Source organism: Tauraco erythrolophus, chromosome Z (genome assembly GCF_009769465.1).
Source record: "Tauraco erythrolophus isolate bTauEry1 chromosome Z, bTauEry1.pri, whole genome shotgun sequence".
Taxonomy (NCBI): Eukaryota; Metazoa; Chordata; class Aves; order Musophagiformes; family Musophagidae; genus Tauraco; species Tauraco erythrolophus.
Genome location: NC_141496.1, coordinates 30,629,063 through 30,653,875, shown reverse-complemented (window position 1 = coordinate 30,653,875; position 24,813 = coordinate 30,629,063). Strand labels below are relative to the sequence as shown.

The following is a 24,813-nucleotide window of genomic DNA, read 5'->3' as shown; positions in this document are numbered from 1 at the left end:
TTGACATTAGCATGTTTCATAATAATCCTGGAAACTTTGGGCTTAGAAGTTAAGTGGATTGAAGAAACGCGAAAGCAAAATAAAAGGCTTGTAATTCAGCAAAATTTTTAAAAATTTTAAAAATAGATAGCTTAACACCAGAGGGGCAGTAATGTAAGGCTTAGGATCGTGCCTTAATTGTTCAGACCATGAATGGGCAGTATAGATGCAGAGAAACAAGCAGAGGATCCTGGCCTTGCCCTGTTTACAAATCACTGGAACTGACCCAACACTGGAGGAAGAGCCAAGAAAAGTGGGAATTGCATGTTGCATAAAGTTAAAAACTCTTTCTGTGGTAGACAGCATGGAGTAATGGGGCTGTGGGAATTCTCTGGGAATGTCTGCTGAAGTAGATTCCCATGTCAGCTCTTGAAGATAGGCTATGCAATAACTGTCTCGGCAGATCTAAGGCTTTCTTGGTTTTCTTTCTTCTTAATCCCAGTTGTGTATTTTTGTGTTATTGGAGAATGTCACAATCTTTAATGCAAACAATGTCACAACATCCTTGTGAAGGACAGAATATAGCACTCTTGGTTGTAAAATGAGCTATTGAAACTTTAAAACTGAAATCACTGCTATGCCGCAGTTTCTACTCCATCAGATATCTTGGTCACAGGCAGGTAGCAGTGCGGTCCTGATGGCAGGGCTATGTTGTCAGGTGCCTGTAGGACTGATGTTAGTAGGACTGCACTGTTGCAGGTTAGCAAGGAGAGTCTTAGTGTTGGAGTGGGCTATACTGGAAAAAGTACAGTTTTATCTGTATAAGCCACATCTGTGTTAGGAATACTTTGTTGAGTGTAGCATTCCTAGTGCCTTAATGTCCTCTTTTAACCATGAAAAATCATTTTTCCTGTGTGTCTTAACATCCTCTGAGAGAACAGGACCCCAGCTGTAACTGAAGTGCATATCCACAGCTGTAACGTAAACATATATAACAATACTAAGTGTAAACCAGAAGCGGTGTTAGAAGTGCTTGAAACGGTTGAGTGCTTTTAGAAACATCTCTTGGTAAAGGCATGAACACAAAATTTTCTCTACTTTCCCAAGAAGCATTAAGCGCTGATATTGTGGGAGGTTGAAACATTTTTATATAATGCTTCTGTGTAAAAATACGGAAATGGATTAATGCTAATATTTAAATGTTTATGTCTGATTTTGTTGTGGTGTCTAGGCAGCGCTAGTTATCCAAGACAGCCACAGAGAGCTCTATAGGTTACTCCTGCAAGATAATGAGAAGATTGGACGGGTCCATGGTTCTCGGCTAAACCTTGTTCTGGAACAAGAAAAGTACCGAAATCTGGAAAAACAAAGGATGGAGCTGGCCAACATACACAAACTGAAGCAGCAGTTCCAGCAAGAGCGGCAGCGGTGGCTGCGTGAATGTGAGCAGAGGCAGCAGGAGCAGGAGGCGAGGGAGGGACGGCTGGGGCAGCGGGAGAGGGAGTGCCAGTGCCAGGAGGAGCTGCTGGAGAGGAGCCGGCAGGGACTGTCACTGCAGCTGCAGGAGTACCAGCAGAGCCTGGAGAGGCTCCAGGAGGGCCAGAAGATGGTGGAGAGAGAAAGAGACAGTGTGAAGATGCAGAAGAAGCTCCTCTGGCACTGGAAATACGGTCAACAAAGTAGCCTGTTGTCATCCACAGGGAGCTATGAGGTATGTGGTTCCCCGCCATAATTATATCCCCAACTGCAGACCTAGAGGGACTTTCCTGGGTGAATAGACTAGTATGTCTGTGTTTTGTTGGTGGTAACACAATGAGCAAGCACCTGGAAAGCTGAGGTTCAGGCGTATCCGAGGGCTTTGTTTGAACCTCATGAAGTTTAACCAGGCGAAGTGCAGAGTCCTGCACTCCATGCATCAATACATGCTTGGGGCCACCCAGCTGGAAAGCAGCTTTGCAGAAAGGTACCTGTGGGTCCTGGTGGACACCAGGTTGAACATAACCCAGCAATGTGCCCTGGCCATAAAGGTGGCTGATGGTGTCCTGGGCTGCATTAGGCAAAGTATTGCTAGTGGATCAAGGGAGGTGATCCTTCCTCTCTACTCCAGCTGCACCTGAGGTGCTGTGCCCAATTCTGGCTCCCTAGTACAAAAGAGACATAGAAGTATGGCGGGGTGGAGGATGTGTGGAGGGAGGGGATGGGCGTCCAGTGAAGGGCTACTAAGATTTTTGAGGGACTGGAGCACCTATCCTATGAAGAAAGGCTGGGACCATTCAGCCTGGAGGAGAAAAGCCTTATGGGGGTTCTTATTAAACCATGGGGGTTCTTATTAATGTATGTAAATACCTGAATGGAGTATGTAAAGAAGATGGAGCCAGACTCTTTTCAGTGGTGCCCAGTGATGGGACCAGAGGCAATGGGCACAAACGGAAACACAGGAGGTTCCCCCTGAATATCAGGAAACGCTTTTTTCTTGTGAGGGTGACCGAGCCCTGGCATAAGTTGCCCAGGGAGGTTGTGGAGTCACCCTCCTTGAAGATGTTCAAAAGCAGTCTGGACATGGTTCTGGGCACCTTGATGTGGGTGGCCCTGCTTGAGCAGAGGGCTTGGACCACATGACCTCCAGAGATCCCTTCCAATCTCGGCCACTTGTAATTTTAAACTGAGTGCCCTACAGAAGCCAAACTCAGACCAATGGGTATTAAATTGAGGAGATGGAGGTTCTAAGTGTGAGGATCTCGTTTATTCTGCTTTACTGCTGTGTTTGCAAGATACATTGTGTCTCCCACCTCTTGCAGGAAAGCTGAATTATTGTTATTCTTGCGGCATATAAAGCTTTTAGTGAATTCTTTGGCTGCTGTCCTTGTTCCTGGACCTCTGCACTGTCTCCAGTAAGGAACAATGGCTGCTTCAGGAGCGGGAAACGCCAGGCTCCTGTGAACCCCACGTGTCAGGTCCTGCTGTTCTGTGCCCTTGAAACAAGCAGCCCCTTAGGGGAAGAGGTTGATGTGTGGCTCCATCTCTGACAGTATAATTCCTTGGAGATGGTCATTATTAGAGGATGCAATTTGAAGTAGCTCTGAAGCTGCTTAAGCATTTAATACTAAAAATGTTTATGTTTTTGTTGAAGGTGAAGGATAGAGGCTGACTCTGAACTCAACTGTCTGGGTGCTCACCTGGCAGGTGAGACCTGGCCTCTAGTCCCTGCCTTGCTGGATATGGACTTAATTACCATTACTGTTCTCTAAAACACCTGAAAGTCAAAACATTTTGCCTGGCTTTTGCATATGTGGAAAGCTCACTGACCCCAACATCTTTTTTTTTTCCCTCAGGTTTTCGTTTTCACGAGAAAATCTGCAGAGCTTTTCTTCAGGCCATCACCTCCCTAGTTTTTCAGCTGGCAACTGACCCATAATGGGCAGTGACCATTCGGCATCTAAGCCTGTGCCTGCATGAGGAGGTGGAGGATTGGCCTCTGACCTCCCCCTTTTCATCCAGCTTTTGTGAACACTGTGTGAACATGACTTACCCATATATGCTTGCCCAGCCCAAACAAAGAAGGCATTTCTTACTAGTGTAGCTTGTGGTACAATTTTGACTTGTTTGGCAGTGCTTGAGGAGTGGATGATAAAACCAAAATTGAACTTGCCCATCAGTTTTAATGGACGGGACTTCCGAAATCTTTTGAGGAGAGGAAATTGAAGGATGATAAGACTAGTATGGCCAGGGTTGCACAGATGGAGAGGCAGAGTAATGAAATGCTGAGTGTCAAAGAGTAGTAGTTCTTAATCTAATATTTCATCTGTAAGACCAGTTGTATTTTTATTTCAAGTAAACTACATGGCTTTGGGCGCATTCAAGGCCTTGAGATTGTCTTTGTCCTGTGCTTTCCACTACCATACTCCTTGCAGTAGCAGAGCTAGCCAAGTGGTTGTCAGTCAGCCAGTATTCCCAGCCCAGAGTTTTTTTCCATTACACTGAACCTAGCTAGTTTTGGATGACCAAACATTGCAGTAACTCACTCTGCTACTCCTGCTTTTTTGTGAGCTCAGCCTTGATAAACACCTGCAGGCAGGGAGTCTCTGCAGCAGTTGCGTTTTCAGCCCCTGGGAGCCACAGCTGCTTGCTGGTGTCTGTTTCCCATCCCCAGTTTGACCGCTGCAGTCCTGTTCTCTGTGATTACCTGTGTACCTGAGGTACAGTATTATTTTTGGATTGCAGTGTACTCAGATTTACATATGTGAAGTGGTACTGCTTTGAGCCATGGGACAAAATATTAACCCCCTAAAAGGAATCAGCAGAGCTTGGCTCATCCCAGGTAGCGGCCCTTTGTTATTTGCTATTTTGCTATTATTACTGCGTTTTCCTGTGTTTTGAGGGGAGCTAAGGCAAAATGTACTGAGTTATTGCTGTTTATTCCTGAGCGCACATCCAATTTAACATGTTTTGAGGTTAACTTCTGGGAAATTAGGTGCCTGTTTGCTATGAATCCCCATCCAGTCTGGCAGTTAATCCTTTGTATCCCGATATAAGAATTCTTCAGGATGATGCTCAAAGTCATGTGATTTAGTTTTAGGTCATCTTGTGAGGAGCAGTGAATTGGACTCGATGGTCCTTATGGGTCCCTTCCACCTGAAGATATTCTGCGATTCTGGTGCTGGACAAAGGTGAAAATGCTCTTCTCTGTTTTTTTTTTTCCCCCCTTTCTGCAGATAATGGGACACAATCAATCGGAGAGCTTACATGGTGAAAATACCTTCTACTTAAATGAAGCTGTAGTGTGTGTATCTCTAAGCAGTCTCAACAGATCAGATGCTTCTCTCGTGTATGAGGATGGTGTGTATGGGCTGAACATCTCAAATCCTGGTATAGCAAGGACTAGTGAAAATCAGGTGGACCTCAGAACGGACACTTCTTGTCAGCCAACGTTAACCAGTGCACTGTTGAAATCCACTGGTTCTTACCAGCAGATGTCTATTTCCTGCAAAAGCAACAAGGATGCCTTTAATAATGGTAATTAACACTTTATTTAATCAACAAATAGTATGGGCAGTTTGCCACTTCTCGGAATAAATAGTCCTAGGAACGAAGACAGCTTCTACAGAAGCAATAGATTTTGCTAAAACAATTGCATGCCACTTCGCAAGCTTGTTGAGGGTAGGTGAGAAAATGAGCAGAACAGAAATGCTGAAAACTTTTGGAAAAAAAACTCAAAACCCCTGTTTGTGTCTGCGTAACAGTACTCAGAATGTTTTTGTCTCCAACTCCTTTCCCAATGCTTTTTGACTTTTTTTTTTGTTCTGTGAGCTGAAGTCACTCTTGCTGTTTCAAGGGCATTTTATTGGCTGTTTTATAACGTGCATTACTTGATGATTTCTGATTAGAATAGCTTTTGATTTACTATCTCAAAATGATAATCTGTGGTCAAACACCCTCTACTTTCTTCATTGAAAATAAAATATCTTGAAAGACTCTGTAGTTGTGGGACTTACACAGGATAATATAATCTTTGACAATAAGTTTCCATGTTAGTAAAAATAGCTCTTACCGCATTACTTTTCTTTATTTTTGTGTTTTACCAGAACCCCTAAAGATATGTAGATTGCATAGCGGTTATTGATGGTGGCTACTAAAGTTAAGTGGAAAAGGCCACCTGTCTGAGCACTGCATTGCACTGAAAATTCTGTGAAGGACTTAAAAACATTCTAACAAGAAACTCTGAACTATCTGGGTTTTATTTCTCGTGTTGCACAATGCTAGTTTTGATTTGACTCGTTTTCATTCTTTCATTATTGTGAGAGTTGCAGAGCAGCATGGGTTTGTTCAGCCTGGAGAAGAGAAGACTCCAGGGAGATCTTATAGCAGTCTTCCAGTACTTAAAAAGGCCCTAGAAGAAAGCTGGAGAGGGACTTTTTACAAGGGCATGTAGTGATTAGGACAAGGGGCAAGGACTTTAAACTGAAAGAAGGTGGATTTAGATTAGATGTAAAGAAGAAATTTTTCACTCTGAGGGTGGTGAGGCGCTGGCACAGGTTGCTCGGAGGAGTTGTGGATGCCCCATCCCTGGAGGTGTTCAAGGCCAGGCTGGATGAGGCTTTGGGCAACCTGATCTCGTGGAAGGCTGATAGCAAGGGGATTGGAACTAGATGATCTTTAAGGTCCCTTCCAACCCAAACCATTCTGTGATTCTAAAACACAACAGCTAAAAGTTTTAGAGAACAATAGTGTGCTTCTCGTGGAGTGGATTTAAGTAACATGGTGGGGTTTTCCTGCACAGTTGTGAAATTTATGTGAGACATGCCAAGTCAGCACTGGAGCAGTGCCCAAGCTCCTGCTTTTCCGCAGCTGGCAGTGCAGGATGACTTCTGTCCTCACACCAGCTGCATGCAGGTCAGGTCACAGCAAAGACCAGTGGGAACCAGGATCAGGAGTTGAAAACATACACAGGTGCAATGGTGTTTAATTGTCTTAGGTCAAATCTTGAAGTTGTTCAAATAAAAAAGTCCCTGATTAAGGAACTTGCTCCTTAGTACTCCTTGTAATGTATTAAGCAGGCATCCACTACAGGCTTACTAGACCTTGGTACATGGATTGCCAAAATAGCATTTTATAATCAAAGCTAGGGCAGGCTAGTCTCATCACCACAATCAGCAAACTAAGCTGATTGGTAAGAGAAATTAGTATTTCTAAAAATGCCTAAATAATTAGCCTGATGAAACTTGTTCCAGTTTGATTGAAGTTGTCATTTTCGTAATAGGTTAGCTAAGCTAGTACAAATTTGAAAAGGAACACATATGTGGATTTAAACCTCTCAAAAGTGGATTAGCTTGCACTGGCAAACGTTCGGATGCAAGCTAACCAGGATACTTTCTATTGAGCCCACATGAGAGTGTCTGGTTTAATTAAACTGTCTTGTACCAGCGTAATTGCACTGGTTCTAAGATAAGCTGGTGGAGCTTCTGTATGTAAAGATGCCCTTCACCTACACTGGGCCAGCGTTGTGTTCAGCTTCATCTTGTGTAGACATTCCTATCTTGCCCTGGTAGCAGGGCACCGGTGCAGTCCCAGCAGCCTGGAGACCAGCCCTGGCTACTAAGCCTGCCCAAGAGGTAGATTACCAGGCTGGTATAAGTCTCTCTGGCTAAGTTATGTCCATAAAACCCACAGTTACTGCCTTTGTAACTGCAGTTACTTCGCCTTTGGTGAAGCAGCGCAGCAAATCCTTGCAGCATGCTGATGGTGCAAGATGGTGCTGGGGAAGCGCCCCCTGGCGCGCTGCTAGAGCAGGCAGGGCTGGGAGCCTCCCCCTGGAGGGATGTGCTGTCGCGTTCCACGGTTGCATTTGTGACTTGGAGAGTGACAAGTATTCTATGCTTTGGTCGTGCAGTGCATGAGTCTGCACGATTCAGACTTGCTTCTGTCATGCATCAGGAGCCACTGTACGGGGAGCGGGGAATGAGAAGAACGCTAAACTTCCTCCTGAAGGACAGATGGCATCCAAAGCCCCAGCAAATGGCTCTGCACGTGGAAATGAAGTAAATCACTTGTTTCTAAGCAATGTGAATCAAGCTGAGCAGTATGAATGTTTTGTACAAGGAAGCTGATTTCCTTTTTATTGGGTTTTTTTGGCCGTGCTTTTTCCCCAGAGAGTTTAGCAGAGTTTAAGAAGATCTCTGACCTTGTGCCTCCATTTCCTAGCACCTCAGCAGGATGTAGTCAGTTCCAATCACTGTGAAGGAAAACCAACAGAGATGCAATGAGAGAAAGACTAGAAAGAATTTGAAAGTTAGCTGAAACTTTTAATATTTTCATGTGGATGAATGTTTCATGACATTTTCCTGTATTTTTCAACCAGCTGTATGTATAAAGTCTCATAATCATCTCTCAAAAAACATTCCTAAACAATAACTCAAAATAGAACTAAGAAATGAATACTGATTATAATCGACTGGAGATAGCCACGTACCAGATACATACATGGCCAGATCTTGCATACAGTTAAGTTCTGTGTGTATACAGAAGGAATTTCTTAGGTTCGATTAATTTTCTTAGGATTATTAGGCATCCTGTAAGAAGCCTGGTCTGTCAAGAAAGAATTAAATTATTTAATGAGAAGTATCACCTGAACACATTGTCAAGGAGTTAATCATGCTGCATTCTACTGTGTGTTAAGTACTAGGCAATTTAGCTTCATAAATATACTCAAATGGAAACAGCTACATTCCTCCAGTGCATAATTTTCCATTCATATTTTCTGAGGCAAGACATACGTCTCTTCACATAGCTGGCATCATGGTCATATATCATTCTTTTATGTGTATGGGAGGGAACTTTACTAAAGACCTTGGGGCAAGTTCCCACAAAGCTGAAACTGGCACAAGTACACTCGCTAGAAAAGGTGTGTCAGTCAACAGGAGGAAAAGATGATTGAAAGAAAAATGTGTTAATGCTTTACACTAATGGTTATGAAATTATCTGCATGAAAGAAGACAAGTACTTTGGCTAATTAGGAATCAGGGGAAGTATAGGTTTTGTGTCAGACTAGACTGAGAATTGAATAAATTACTTTTGCATTTAATTGACACATCAGGTTAACTAGCTGAAGTGATGCCTAAGGATTTACCTATGGATTCACTTCTTTGATTTCGGGAATCGGTGCAATTTTAATTCTTTTAAGCTTTGAAGTGAACAGCATTGTTCGCTGGTGCTGCTTTTCATTTTTTTAGTTCAGATGTTGTAGCTACAGGAATAGAGTTGAAAAGTCATAGATCTGGAAAACTGCTCTGAAACATGATTGTGGGAGGTTTTTTCCTCCAGACGTTTGCAGTATTAGCATGAAGGATCTTTATGCATGATGTAGTGAAAAATATAGTTCAAATATTTATAAGGAACATCAAAAAACTTGTGATCTCCGTAAACAGCCAAATGCAAAACCAGGGAGCAAAAATAGGGCTCCCCTATTTGACAAATGCGATTTTAATCTTCTTTAAAGGAAGAAATTTGTACATATATGCATATAAGCAAATGAGACAGTTTGATTTTGGCAAAATAATCAATTTATAGTAGTTTTCATCAAAGAAAGTGGTTTCTAGAGATGTAAAATATTTAATTTGCAATAGAAAAAGCAAAAGCAAAAATTACTTTCCTGTTCCTTAAGGCAGATTTTGCTAATGGTGATTGCTTTCTTGAATCTGTTCTTAAAACTGGAGATCAGATTCATTTGTTTTAGTTTCCCATTGGTAATTGAGATGAAGTTTAAAACAACGTGTTATTTTTTGGCTGCCTTAGCATTGGTTATGGCCTAATGACATTGTATAAAACTACCTGCATATGTTTGCATCAGGGAGGTTGAGGACGATGCTGAATGGGCCTGGCTCTTTTCTTGTATTTGTGTAAGGCAAATTTGTTGCAGTCCGAAGAGGTATACAATGTAAAGCTGGTGTGAGTGTGATAAAAACCGGGTGAAATATGTTTTGTGCTACAGTGTTAAAGAGCCATCTGAAGACATACAGCCTGTTCCCCTGTGGTTCCAAGTCAGCTCAGGATTTTGGCAAGGGATGAAGCTCAGTAACTCAGGGCCTTATTCAAATAAGCGTAGCTACTACTTCCAGCCCTGGAGCTGGTTAATGGGATCCCAAATTGAGAACTTTGTTCAATAAGATGGCTTGCATTGCTTGAAACCTGTTAAGTAATGACTAGCTCCCACAAAAAGAGTCATCACAGTTCTGCATATGTGACTGTTGTGAGTTAATTTTTGTGCTATTGTGACTGTATGAACTCATCTGAGTACATCTGACCTGCTAGTCTTCTGAGCTGGAAGGTAATTGTGCCCCGTACGGCACACACTTTACATATCTCCTGTTTAAACAGCATCCTTCATAGCCAACGGCAGGTCAGCCTCTTGCCACCTGTGGAATGGCATGTGAATGTGCTTTTCTGTCTATTGTGAATTTTTCTGGTCTGTTTCACAATATTTTTAATAGTGCCATTTTTTCACTGTTTGCCTTGTGCGGTGAACAAATTCTTTCTGTTGTTCTTTCACTTGAGAAGAGGGAAAGAGGGAAATCTTTTAAAAGCAAAGGTTGATATGACTGTGGAACTCCCAGTTTGTCAGGGAGCCTCCTGAGCAGATGTGATATTTTGAGCTACTTTAAACTTTTCATCTTTTTAAATTAAGTAGATGCTAAATTGAGAACTTGCAATTAATTCCAAATTGCCCTTTCTATGTTCAACGCATCCATTCTGCTCTTAGTATCGATGGCTGCATTGGTGAGCACAGAGACCGTTCAGTGCTCAACATAAATTATAATGAGAATAAAATGAAATGGAATGATACAAGAATGCGAAGTTGAGTAACATCAGCATCCGCATCTCCCAAGTTCAAAATCACATCAATTTATTAAAACAAGTAAGATCTTACTTGTGTCTCTGCAACAGATAATAGCAAATTTGCCTCCCCTCCATACCGCAGAACACCAAGTTTTGTGCTCTGCCATAAGGCATCAGTGTCTGTGGGATACTTGGTGGAAGTGAATCACAGGGGAAGCGTTTTTTTTCCTCTTGGGAATAACACTGCCATTTGTTTAAAGCAGATGGCAAAAGGGATTAAATCACATGGCAGAGTGATACCAAAGTGAAAAATATGTCGTTATATGTCATCTACAATTAGTATATTTCAAGTAACACTTGCTTTTCAGCTCTGCAGAGCTAGGGCTTTGTAGTTCTGTTACTAATTTTCTCATCTCAAAATACTTTTTCTCATTTCTGAACATAACCACACTAGATGCAGCAGTATTACGTAACCTTTTAATTAAGGCAGTTAATGATGTTCTGGTTTTATTTTATACGCTAATGTAAGTATAGAATTTCCTGCGTAATGCCTGTCTGATTTTATTCATTCTAATATCTTCTCATTTAAAGCTCATTCATTAGGAGGGAAGTTTAGAATAGTGCATGGTCTTTAAGGTGATGAATGGTGTGGAGAGATTGTCCATCCCTGACTTTTGAGGTACTGCTGGTGTTGGTGTAAATCCGCACACCATACTCTGGGTTTCATTGCCTGCAGACTTCTTAAACAACAGCAGGATAATGGCCAAATCTTTCTCATTTTCCTCATATTTCAACTTCAGTGCAGTGTTTTTCGAACTCAGTGGAATTACTGGCGTCAACGAAACTGGAACGGTTTAAACCATATCCCCTACATGCAAATTCATTCTTTACATAGGTAAGGTTACTCCAATAGATAGGGGTTTCAGGGAAATAAAAGGAGGGAATGGAGCACATTTCAAAGCAGAAGACCCTGGGCAGGGGGTCTTTTCCCAGACAACTGGTTTGTAGTAAACCAGCTCTAGCCCTGGGTTGTGCAGAATTGTGACTTGGGCAGCTGGTCCACAGAGAAAGAGGTGATCTCTCAGAAAAAGCAATCACAAAACAAGAGTCTTGTTAATTGTTGTTTGATGTCAGGAAGATACCTTGGGAGGTCCAAGTTTTCCTCAGGTAATGTGATCTGTGGGTGGAGGCCTGGTTGCGTGCCCTGCTTTAGTGCATTAAAAATGTTTTGTATGTGTTTTGTAATAGAGTTAGAGCCTGAAATAGATGCACAAGTATGAATAAATAATGCATCCTAATAGCTGGGAGAAGCTGTTTATGGATGATCAAATTTTGCAAGATACAGAGTATGCAAACACACCCTGTAAAATCATGTAGCTGAATCACCAAGTGTATCTGTCTGGCTTATTTTGAAAAGTGCAATCTCATTTTAATTATTTAGTATAATGCTTTACATGTTCCAGGAAATGGCCTGTAGCATGTTGTGTAAAAGTAATGAAGTCTTAGTAATATGAAACCTCCTCAGCAGCATCTGCTGTTAAATATTTATTGAAAAACTGGGGAAGATTGTCTGTCTGTCTTTTACTGGCATTCATCACAGGGGCACCTGATTGCCTTCCACATAAATTATATTGGCGTTGGCCAAACTGCTAGAGGAGATTTCATGGAATATCTTGTTCTGCCTCCCCAGATGCTATAGAAAACTTTCCTTTGGGTGTAAATTTTTGGTGGGGCAGTGGAGGGGAGGAGCCCTGGTGCTGGTATGAAAGTTGTTTTTAGTTTAATCAAGTAGGAATACTTCCAGCAGTCACCTGCCAAGATTCCTTGAGTGTCCCTTGGAAGTTTGATCTGGAGGTGCAACATAAATGATGGGAAAATAAGTGTGATTTGGCTGTATTTGTTTAGAGTCTGCCGTAGAAAAATCAAATAAATCCGTATGCCTTTAAAAGTAATTGAATATATTCTGTGTTAAAGAATATATGACAGATAGGGAAATTAATATATTTGACAAGGATGAAAAGAGATTTATTTATTTTTATTTTTTTTAGTTGAGGTTGAGAATTGCAGGATAGTTGTTTCTGACAGCAAGAACTGCAGAGAAGCTGTCTCCTATGCAGAATAACTTGCCATTACAGCACAGCGGCAATGGGAATGGGATGAAAGTCCTAAGAAAGGCTTCCACGTTAGGCAGTTTTGAACTGAAGGTGAAAATTAACACAGGAGGGTGTTTTAAAACATAGCATCACTTTTTTTCTGCTGTAGGGAAGTGGCCTGGTCTCTGGAGCAGTAGGATGGGACTGGTGCAGAGCTGCAGTGCAGGAGGCAAGGGGGTGGAAGGCTGTGGACAGTCGAACCAAAGCAGAGCTGGGGTCTACACAGGCACAACTGTGGGAGTAGAGACGAAAAAAATTTGTAGTAAAGGCAAGTTAGAAGGAGGTGGTGATGAACTCAGGCTGAAGGGTAAGTCCATTGTTGCCCATATTAGAGAGAAGTGGGAGCAGAAGTAAAGTGGATCCAAGTACTTCCATGTACTCAAGGAAAGCACTTGACTGAAGGGTTAAAGGCACATGCTTATTTGATAATTGTGCTTTTTTCTGGCTTTGATGTACAATTTTCCCTTTAGCTTTTATGCAAACTGTTTTCACAGCAGTTACTTGTTTACAGAGCATTTAGCAAATAATTAAAAAGGGCACCTATTTCAAAATAGTCAATCACACCCTGAAACTTCCTATGCTTACTGTGCAAAACCTGGGAAATGTGTAACTTTTCAATTTTTACTGTTTTTATTAATGACTGCGAGAAGCAAACATCGGTGCATTTACTCCTTGCCAGCCTGGCTAAAAATGGATAAAAATGGCTGTGCTAATACTCAAGCTGCAGTCAAAATTAGCAACTATTTCCCTGTGTTTTGAGTTCAGAGGAGAACAAGATTCTCTGTGAGTATCAGATAAGACGCTTCACCCAGATGCTCACTCGATAATCCCTGTATTTTTTCCTGCATTAATCAATAAGCAGCAGCCTCTATTGAAGGGTAGCATTAGCATGTAATTGATTCGAAACAGGTGCTTTGCCTTAATTTTTGCTTCTGCAGCGATTCTGTATATTGGCTTAGTATTCCTCTGCCAGTTACTTTGAATTTTGACCTCGTCAGCTTTCATGAGTAAGAAGTGATGGATCTGGTCTGTTCTTGGGAAACTGCCGTATAAAACTGAGGTGTTTAGGAGGCGACTTGAGAGTGTTTTATAAATGACCTCCCTCTTTCAGCTTTTGTAATGGAGTTGTGCCCTTCTGCTACTCAGGAAAATATTTGCCAAAGTCTAGAGTGCACTCCTTTGTGTTGCACCTGAAAGACCAGCCAAAAGCTGGGGACGAAAACAATTGTTTCCCAAGGTCTTTGATTTAATGTTTATTTCAAAGCAAAATTGTAGTTTTAAAAAAAACCCAACCCAAACCATCCATAAAATATGAAGCAAAGTTAATCAGCGCAGTAATGTATGTCTGTGGTAACAGAGAGCTCAAAAGAATAGTTTTGATGTGTAAATGTCCCCTTTTGTTTCAAAGGGAGTCAATTCATGTGCCAGAGACATTATTTTCTCAGGATTAATGCTAACTGTTTCTGTCTTTGGGAGGGAAGGCTAGGAAGTTTTACCTGGCAGGGTGCAAATTGGGACAGCGGGCAAGGGAGGTGTGGGGATGTGCTGGCTGGTGGGAGAAAGGGAGGTTTGGTTTCATCGTCTCCCGAGTCTTTGGAAACCGTGTTTGGGTTTGTAGCTTTATGGGATTTCCATTTCTGCAGCAAACATACAAGCAAGAGTGTTACCCACTGGCCAAAGTTTGTTTTGACTTCAGCCTGCCGGCCAGATCTTGTCTTCTGCAACTTATGGGGCGGGGGGAAGCAGTTGCAGGCCACCTCGGGTACACCCGCCTTAGACACCCTAATGAAGAGGCTGCGGGATTTTCCCCTTGCTTCCCCGCCGTTGCTGTTGGCGGGTGGACGCGCCGCCCCTGCCCCTGGAGAGGTGGCCTGCGCGGGCACGCTGCTGCACTGGGTGGAGCAGCGGCCCCGCGCCGGCAGCCGGTTGCATTCCTTGTGATCCTTTGTAGGAAGGTTGTTCTTGGGGTTTTATGGTTATTTTCGCTTGATCGTTTGAGTGCAGCTGTGTTTAATGAGCTGGAAAAGAAGTAGGTCAATAAAACATGTGTTCGTTGTTAGCAGAATACCTGTTGGACCGTGTGCGTGTCTGTAATTGACCATCTAAAGCTTCAAAGCTTAGCACAAAGACAATTTAATAGGGAATTCATACCTAAATAAATTAATATTAAGCAGAAGCAGACAGCTGGCAGGCAGCATGCCCTGCCAAGGTGAGACTGTGGGTGTTTAATGCACAGACAAGTTATAGTTTCAAGTCAGACCCATTTTGAAGTCTGTCTTATTGATATGCATTAAAAAACAGCATGCCAAAAATAGTTTAGAAGCCGTATGCTTTAAAGCCAACACAACGGATAACATAGCCATGTATGTAGGTTGAAGTTTTAAATCACTTCAACCTAGGGGCGTGCTGTGAACTTGATGTTAAAGTGGCAGTGTCTGAGCTTGGGATGTTTTAAAAATCTTCTTTTTTGATAACAGCGGTGTTAGAAATAGTGTGGTTATTGGGCTTTAATAAAAGAAGAGACAGCTGCATCATCATGTGACTCCAAAACCTGGACCTTTAAGACAAATATCAAGTAAATGACTTGGAAACATAACGGGACTTTACGATAAAGCGGTTTCGGTGGAATAAATGTAAATTTCGTCTTAGCCAAGAATTTGGTCCAAATTCTGTAGACTAAACTTCTCTAAAGAATTACAAGGCAAAATGTGAAAATTTAATTGCATTGTTTTACCTAAGCCAACAACTAAACAAAGAACAGAAACATGCAGAATAATGGCATTTCCAGTAATTTTACCACAATCAAAAATCCGAAGTATAGACATGAAGAAGAGTTACGTTGCAGACTTTATTCATCAAAGACTTTGAATTCTTTCTGTTCTCTGTCTTGTGACAAAAAGAAATGCACCAAAAGCTGATGAGACTAATTAACGTAGGATCTATTGCAATCTAATTGCTCATCTGCTTTTTGTGAAAAGACCTTTTATTCATGAAGGTGCTTGTTTGCCTAAGAAATGCAGCTGCTGCTTTTTCACAGGGTTGGGCTGGCTAAAAGTAAATAGCAGTATTAAAATTCTCGGATTGATTTCCTGCCTTATTCAGTCAGCTGGGAAATGGATCCGGCTCATCTTTCCTTGGTAGCTTCAGGGTCAAAATATTTTTCCCAGTGTCTTTTGAGATCTGGTACCAAATTCAGTTCCTGCTGGGAAATCAGATTTACTGAGGAGCGAAGACTTGGTTTATTGGTGGTATTTGAGATCGCGACTCCCAGTGAAACTGCTGGGAATTGTCCTCAGATCCTCAAAGCTTATAGACGCCTTTTCCATAGCGAGTGGTCTGAACTCGCGCGGCAGCAGCAGTGTCCTGGCTGTTGCGCTGGTGGGCGAAGGGCTGCGCTGCCCTGGCAGGTCCGGCGCTGTGGAGTGGTGTTCCCTTTCTGCCACCAACCATCACCTTCGTAAACAACTGAACCGCTGGTATGGAAAATCCATCGCAAATTGGGAAAGTCTTAGTAGGCACTAAAAAAAGCCATCGAAACCCATCATAGTGCCTTTCACCTGGAGCAGAGAGGCTGAGGGGCCTGGAGTTCCCTGGGAAATCGGCTGTTGCTAATGAATCTGCATGGAAACCACTGGGAGCATCATTAGAGACAAAGAGACGCTGTGGGATTTGCCGGTGGGGACTTTCAGTGGAGCTCATGGGAGTTGGGCTGCCGTTTTCTATTGAACTGTAATGGCAAATGAGAGCCTGTTACCCTTGAATTCCTTTGAATATCCCAGACCCGGTAGACTTAGCACTGGTTTTTAGGTGTCTGCTTGTGCTTTGTGTTATGCATGAGTGCCAGTGAGGGGATTAAATACAGCAGCTCTGCCATTTCAAATAGCTTTGGCCTGAAGTTGATGTGTCAGCTGTCAGTCCAGATGAACTTGGTATGAAAAACGGTACCAGTTATTTTAAATAAACTGCAAAACCCAAACCTAACTCTATATATTATTTTCAGATCGATAATGGTTTTGAGAATCTTTAACATATTTGTTGCTAAGAGTGGCATAACTCTTCATTTAATGAAATTTTATTTTGTAAAGAGGGCTAACGCATGACAGATCTCTGAAAGTCACAGCAAGTTAATTCGCTGTATATATGCAGTTTCTGCAAAATTTATGTGGTGAGTTCCCCTCAAACCTCCTTTTTTTTGGGGGGGGGAGGGAGGGGGTTTTGGCGGGTTTTTGCTTGTTTGTTTGTTTTCTGGAAGAAGCTGGGAAGGAAAAAACCTGGCATATCCTACCCAGCCTGACCTTAGATCTGACCCAGCTTTGAGCAGGAGTTGGAACCAAAGGCCTCCTAAGGTCTCTTCCAACTTAAATTATCTTGTGATACTGTGAAATTAAGGTCAGAGCTGGAGGAGAAAAACTGAGGGCTTTCTATGAAAAACACAGAGACTTGAGAGGGTTTTTTTGCCTGGAGTGTTTCCTAGTGCCTTGATAATGTCTTCCTATTCTTCCCATAATCATCATGGTGGGCATTCCAGGCTTACCTGAAGAGCTCTAATCCTGGGGAGGAGAGGAAGGAGAGGTGAAGGAGGAAATCTGTGACATTTATTTGATATGGAAGTGCATACACCTTGTGACAACAGACAGAACGTGAGAATCAGTGTGACTAATGAGTTGTTTACTTGGCTTTTGTGTCCCGCCCCCCAGGAGCATGGGCTGTGTTTGTTTCGGTATGTATTGATCTCAGATTCCTGCAAATGCCGTTGCTTTGTCCTTCACCTTCTGAGCAGGTTATAGAGGCCACTAATCCTGTCTCTTACTGCTACAGGAAGGGTAAGGTATGGAAGTTAGGAAGCGAAATGCCATTTTTTTCCCATTTCCTGTAAAACATTAGGACATTTTTATCCAGGAGCTGTTGTTTCTCGGAGTTTGGACCCAAACCCCATTTGGAGAACTGAGGTCCCCTTAGAAACTCCTGTGAAAGCTGGCTCCATGTGCTGCGGGCCTGCAGTCTCCATTATTGTTATATTTAGGTTACCTAGAAAAGTACTTCTATTTTTTGGGGAGCAGAGTGTCTCTCTGCAGTTTCCTGATACGTGTCCTCATGGTACCAGAGCTAAACTCATGGAAAACGGGGAAAAAATCAAATTTATTTTTAATGTTGGATTTGGCAGTACATATCTGTGTGCTTGAGACAATTTGTGATTTTTTTCCAGAATTTGGTGGAAACAGCCTCAAAATCCTTTTGAGAAAATTGGTGGGAGAGACAACAGGGAATGCCTGGGTTTTCTTTATTTAATGAAATGGTCTCAGCTGAGATTAAAAGGAGAAAAAGCTGGACTTGACTGGTATTTCGTGAGTGGTGTGGCACTGCTGGGCTGAACAGGCTACACAGCCCCAAAATGTTGAAGTGCTGTCACAGATCACCTAATACCTGGCCTCCAGCCCCAAGCATATACCTGTTTGCTGGGGAGTTTGACCAGCCCAACACTGAAAGAATGGATTTTTCTGGTCTGCTGTTCAGTTTTGTCTGGGTTATACATGGTGCAGCTGAGGGTCTGGCTCTTTAGGAAAGAGTTACCTGGAGCGTGGTAGGAGAAATAAATTTTGCATAACTGAGAAGCAGTTAAAGAGTGTTTCAGTTTGCACATAAAATCCAGGGGCTGGATGCGGTGAGATGCTGACGGCTCTTGGCTGCTGCAGAAGTTGTAGGGAGCGGGGACCCGGGAGTCCCACGGAAGACCCTGTGGAAGGGTCTGAGCTACAGCTCAGCTTCATTAAAACTTTGGCAATCTGGGAATATTTTCTGTGCTTGTATAAATATGAAGGGAAATGGTGTTCCTTAGGTGTAAATCAGCAAGAGGAAGGTTGTGGCTAGGTACAGTCACCTTCTGTTGTCCTTTCTGTGCAAGGGGTGCCGAAGCAAGGCAGTGGCAGAGCCGCGCCAGGCAGGAGGGGTGCAGGCAGGGGCGGGGGGAGCAATTTTGCTGGGTGCTGGTGATGTGGGCGCTGGTCTGGTGGGCGCGCTGTTGAGCTGAGCACGGCTTGGAAGGGAGCAGAAGAAAGAAGTAAATGCTGAATTTAAAGAACGGGAAGGAGACAAAACTCATTTTGGGGCTGATGTTGGCAGGTGAGTTATAATCATAACGAAGGAGGCTGATAAAAGACCGATGGTCTTTATTTACCTGGCTCTTGATCCATACCAAGTTCTGACTGTCAGCTGTAACGCAGCAGAGAATGGGCCTGGGAGAGAGGCTGGGGGGGTTCCTGTGGGTGCCTCAGCTGCCTGGGGAGCACGGGAGAGCTCCCCAACCATTGCCTTCTGGTAGAAGTCCTCTTTGCCAGGCCTCCTCTGCCTTCTTGTCTACACAGATAATTGGTTGGGTTTTTGTTTTTTTTTTTGGAACGTCCTCAGCTCTCAGAGTTCTTAAGTCGGCAGCAGCTGAGGCTTTCAAGGCTGGTTCTTGGATGTTCTTCCCGGTTTTGGGAGTGCATTTAAAGAGGAGGGTTTCTCTCACCATTCTCCTGCTTGGGGCCAAGGGCAACCCATTTCTCTGTGCTGCACCAGGGAGCTCGGAGGAGGCTTCTTGGCAGCTGTCACTGCTCTGAGTAACAAGAACTGGTGCTGGCTGGTGGATGGGTCTGCTTTCTCCACTGTCCCTTCACCTGAGGCTGTTATTACCAATTCTGGCAGTTCTTCCACCCCCCCTGAGCAGCTGCTCCCAAGGCGAGTTGTGCTGCCGCCTGCAATACCAGCTGGTCTCCTGGCTCTGCTGCTTCCAGCATGGCACTGGGCAGGGAGACAGCAGACACCCTCCCTGCTGGCAGGCTGATTATATCGGCCTGGGGACACGTTGTGCTTTTATTAGGCAGAGCCTGTGTTGAGTGCTACCCGAAGCACAGCCAAAACCAGCCCCTTCTCTCCTCGGTTGGATTAAGCACAACCTTTCCAGCCTGAGAAGCCACTTGTCACCTCAGCGGCAGCTGGGTGCTCATCTTCTGGGTGCTCTCCTGCTGTTCTCTAGATGCAACAGATTAAAAAAAAAGAAAAAAAAAAACCTAAAAAAGCAGCTAAACTAGAGATAAATCATTTATTTTGCTAGTGTCGGAATCTGATTTGTTTTTCCAGAACGCTGACAGTTTCCATTGCTTAGCTCTGCTGCCTAGAGTTCTAACAGTTAATGAGAAATGGTTTGGAAACAGCTACTGTTTTAATTGGTGAAGCAATTACTGTTTAGTTTTGATGGTTGAAAATAGCTGCATGTAAGGTGTTTCTCTTTCTTTTCTGGGTTTTTTCAAATTTGTAATTAGGCTTCTCCAATTATGTACTTCATAAACTTTGGAAACAGATCTTTCAAATAAGAGCTTACTGCCTGGTATTCGTATGCACATAACTTTGTTACGGTGAGTAAACTCACAAGACTTGAAAAGAATACTAATGTGGGTGAAATTACCCCCAAATATAAGTGTTTAGAGGTTGAGGACCTTTCACTGGTAGGGCTCTTTTTAATAAACAAATAAAACTGAAGTATCCAGTTTCCATAAAGAAAAGCAGACATAGGATATTTCTGATTTCTTATGTTGCTGCAAATAGTAATCTTTTTCTAATATGACTATCAAAAAGAAATAAACGCAGAAGTCATCTTTAACAAAGCAAGGCTGTTCGAGTAAGTTAGGGAGTTAAATCCCGCTGTGTTGTGTATTGCAAATAACTCAGCTGCAACCAAGGGTTTGGATTTTCACGAAGACCCAAACTTGGTCCTTTACATCCAGTGTAAAACAGTAAAAGAAAAGGACTTTGGGATTAATTTTCTTAACATCCTGTGTCATCCACTATGACCAAGCACTGCTTGTGTATAAATACCTTGCCCCTGCCACCGACCCTTCAGTCTCAGCAGCAGATACAGCACACATGTAGCTTATGCTGGGAGCCGAAGCCCTAAAGCCTGTTTGATCGCCCCAACTGTGTGAATATCAAAGAGGAGAAGATGCTTAAGGCAGAGGCAGTGATATGATGTGTTCCCACACGCCCATCGCATAATCATCTCCCACCGCTCCACATGCCCCGTGGCAGGGAAGAGCCAGGGAGCCCAGGCGTTGCAGGGTGCCAGCAAGCTTGTTTTACCTTAAACTCCTGCTTCAGTGAAGAAGACTGGTGAAAGCCACATGTGTCAGGGCAATGCCAAATGTGGGCAGGTGTCATTTTAAATTGCCACCAGCTAGAGTGACATGGTGTGTAAAAACCCAAATATCTTCTTTATAATAGGTTTTCATTGCACATACATGTGAGAAGGGGTAGGGACCAGAGCAGGCATGCATGAATGACCTCTGCATGAATGACCGAGGCTCAAAGGACCTCCAGAGCTGGATTTGCTTGCTTCTGGCATTACCCATGCTGTGGGAGGGGTGCCAAGCTCCCCTCTTCCTGCAGAGTCCTATTTGCAGAGGGAAGAATGAAAAGTTAACCCTCCTGATGTAATAGAGGTGGTCGGGCCACCGGATGAAAAGCATTGCAGCCTGTCCGTTGCAAACTTTTCTCATCCCTAGGTATGAGGATACACGCTTCCTTGTTATGCAGCTTGTTTTCATGGTAAATATTGCTTTGCAAAAATAAAGATGTAGAAAAGCTGACTACTAAGGCGTAATTCCTGAGGGCCTGAGGTGGTACAGAAAGCTGACTAGGGAGAAAACCCAACTGTGGTTATGTTTTTTTTTTCTTTAAGAGGTGCACAGATCATCACAAAAGACTTCAGAGCTCAGTGCTGGAAAACAAGTACCTAATTCTCTGCATTTGCAGGAGAAAATTGGAAAGATAATAAATGAAGATCCTTGTGAAATAATTTTCTTAGTGTTTGGGTGCAAGTATTATCTCCATGCCACACCTAAAGGATTGAGACAAGAATGGAGTTGGAAGTTTGTACAAATAAACACAGATAAACTTGGCAGAAAAAGCTGAACATACATATGTTACAGACTGCACGTGCCAGTCAAGTAGACTTTTAATTGAGTTTACTCAGTTGATTCCTTTTCATCTGTAAAAGGAAAGCTTGCAAATAAAGTTCTGTGTAGTGATGGAAACTGTATTAATTTTACAATTATTAATAAAGGTACATTTATTATAAAGATATTACAATTACTAATAAAGGTACTAATTATATGCTGTATGTTTCCCTCCAGCCCAACTCTGACAGCATTTATGCCTTTCCATTATTGTGTGTCTGGTTAGTGAGGTATGGGTATAAATTTCTTTTATTGTAAAAACAGTGACAGTGATCATCTCTTGGATGACAGTGGATAGAATTGAACATCAACTTCAGTAAATTTGGGTAAGGTATCTGTCACCAGGCTGCAGTATAATTTGTAATACAGCAGTGTTTTTCTTTCTGACAGATGTGGCAAACTAGAAAATGGTGCTAATGAAAAAAATCCTATTTTGTTCTTTATGATGGCATGGGCATGGCAGAAGATGCATCGTCATGTCTTTCTCTTGTGTGTTATAGATCTGAATGCATCACAGACCCAGGGTCCCCAAGCAAGCACTCCAAACCAGGGATCCATCCAGCCGCCACAGGTAGATGCCCTGCTGCTGAACCACCAGCCTGAGAGCCTGCAGGATGCAGAAAGTGGAGGCAAAGTAGAGGAGAAGATTGTTTACCTCTGATGAATCGTTTTCTGATCTCAGAAGCACTTCAGAAAGATAATTGTGTTTGCTTCTCTAAATGTCCATAGTTACTCTCTGTATGACCAAATGGCTTTAAGGATAGTATTTAATATTCAATGCAAGATTTTCCCCAAGATAAATATAACAATTAAGTTATTTTGAAGCCTTTGTTTTATAATCTTTAATTTATGACATGATTTCAAGTGCTTTGCAAGAAGCAATGGGTGGGTAGCAGGGGAAATGTAACATTTTGGAATTGCAAAGATGCCACCAAGAGCTGTGAAAGCTAGTATTGATTTTCTCTTGAGTCTACTTTCTAAAAGGGCAAGCTAAGAGAGATGGGCCTGCTGTTTGAGATTTCAGAGTGTGGATCAGTAACCTTCTAACAGTTGTGATATAACACAAGAAGATGGCAATGTAAGAATGATGGCTATAGTCTTTGCTGAAATGTGCTGTGTACCCTTAACTATTGGGTCATTTTCCATATCCCCTGGCTCAGGAACTGCTCAGAAGAGGATGATTTTTATGGTCTCCACATAATTGGATAATTGTGTTTGTTCATGTCCCAAAGCTTATTATCGTTTTGGTACTACTGCCAGTTTCTGTGCAGAAATGCTGTAAATCAGTTTGTTATTGTTATTGGGCCCAAAGAGTGGTGGTAAATGGGGCTAAATCCAGCTGGAGGCCGGTCACCAGTGGGGTTCCCCAGGGCTCAGTGCTGGGTCCGGTTCTGTTTAACATCTTTATCAATGACCTGGATGAGGGGATTGAATGTACCCTCAGTAAATTTGCAGACGACACCAAGCTGGGAGGCTGTGTCGATCTGCTCGAGGGTAGGGAGGCCCTTCAGAGGGATTTGAACAGGCTGGATCGTTGGGCTGAGGCCAATGGCATGAGCTTTAATAAGGCCAAGTGCAGAGTCCTTCGCTTGGGGTGTAAAACCCCAAGCATCGCTACAGGCTCAGGGAAGAGTGGCTGGAGAGCTGCCTGGCGGAGAAGGACCCGGGGGTCTTGGTTGACTACCGGCTTGATATGAGCCAGCAGTGTGCCCAGGTGGCCAAAAAGGCCAATGAGATATTGGCGTGTATCAAGAATAGTGTAACCAGCAGGAACAGGGAAGTGATCCTGCCTCTGTACTCGGCACTGGTGAGGCCGCACCTGGAATATTGTGTCCAGGTTTGGGCCCCTCGCTTTAAGAGAGATATTGAGCTCCTGGAGCGAGTCCAAAGAAGGGCGACTAAACTGGTCAAGGGGCTGGAAAATAAAACTTATGGGGAGCGGCTGAGGGAATTGGGGCTGTTTAGCCTGGAAAAGAGGAGGCTGAGGGGAGACCTGATTACGGCCTACAAGTACTTGAGAAGGGATGGTGGGGAGGTGGGGGAAGGGCTGTTTACATTAGTGTTGGGTGATAGAACAAGAGGAAATGGGTATAAGCTTAGTCAGGGAAGGTTCAGGTTGGATGTTAGAAAGAATTTCTTCTCTGAAAGGGTTGTCAGCCACTGGAATAGGCTGCCCAGGAAGGTGGTTGAGTTCTCATCCCTGAATGTGTTTAAGAAAAGGGTGGATGATCTACTTAGGGATAAGGTCTAATGGGGATTAGGGACGGTTGGACTGGATGATCTCTAAGGTCTTTTCCAACCTAGAAATTCTATGAAATTGTATTATAACTGTACTTCATTTCAATAAGTGCCCTTATGCATTAAAATTTACCAGATGAAACCATCTCACTAGTCAAAAGAAAATAAAGGGGAAAAATAGTAGGCTTTTAGTTAACTGAACCCTTCTGAAACTCCTCTGCTTTCCCATGTAGAAGCCAGCTAGCTTCCTGCTTTCAGGTTCACAGGATTGTCTGTTCATTGGGCAGTAAGAAACCAGGACCTGTTCATGCCTATTTGTCTTTCAGAAATATTTGCTCACTATTGTCGAATTGAATAAAAGTTCTGTGCATTTCTGCAAAACTGTAACTTTGATTCATTGTCACGTCATTCAAAACCAGTTTGAAAACAGGAGTAAAAATCTCCTTGCCTGGTTTGCACTCTACCCTGCTTCAGATGTGCCTGCCTTGGTCCAGCGCAGCCAAAACTGCAAAACCAGGGACGTGCCTATTTGAGCAGGCACGGGCAGCCCTCTGGAGCAGCCAAGTGCTGCTTCGTATGGCCCCTGAGATTGGCAGTGGCACAGTGGGGATGCAGCTGCACAGCTCCTGGATCAGAGCTGCCTCACATCTGCCCAGCTCATGGGGCAGAGGAGCACAGGATTGCCCCTGCCCGTTTGTCTGGATAAGCCCCAGGCATCATGTGGTTTCCATTTTAACATAAGCCTTGCGTTGTGCAAAATTGCTTGAAGCAGGACAGAGTTTTGGGTAGTAGATGTTTGTCAGCAAAGGTTTCCTGATGCGGAGGATTCTCTTTCAGGGACTGGTGTGCTATTGGGAATATTTAGAAGACCTTTCTGAGTTGCACCTTGCTGGGCTACCAGACTAGCTGTTCAGTTGGTATCTTGGGCGACTGACCTCAATAAACAGCACCTGATTCCCAGTTGGTGTCAACTGGTGCCAATGTCATCAGGGAAAGATTAAGCCTGCAGATGTATTTTCCAGTTTCTGTTTCCAGCCTTCGAGACTCCTGCTCACCTGACAGCAGTTCTTTAATGTGTCTCCTTATAAGAGAAAAAGTATTTTTAGAATTTCTGGAAATATTTT

The 24,813-nt window shown here is 43.1% G+C and overlaps 1 protein-coding gene across 1 annotated transcript in view; it reads left to right on the top strand.

The window, feature by feature from the left end:
- The window catches only part of ARHGEF28 (Rho guanine nucleotide exchange factor 28), a 62,678-nt gene extending 40,566 nt beyond the window's left edge, over window positions 1-22,112 (top strand). Inside the window, exons 26-28 of the mRNA XM_086629005.1 lie at window positions 1,211-1,690; window positions 4,692-4,992; window positions 21,952-22,112. Of these exons, the coding sequence (XP_086485131.1) occupies window positions 1,211-1,690; window positions 4,692-4,992; window positions 21,952-22,112 (942 nt within the window). The remainder of the gene's footprint in view (window positions 1-1,210; window positions 1,691-4,691; window positions 4,993-21,951) is intronic.
- Window positions 22,113-24,813: the final 2,701 nt, after the last annotated feature.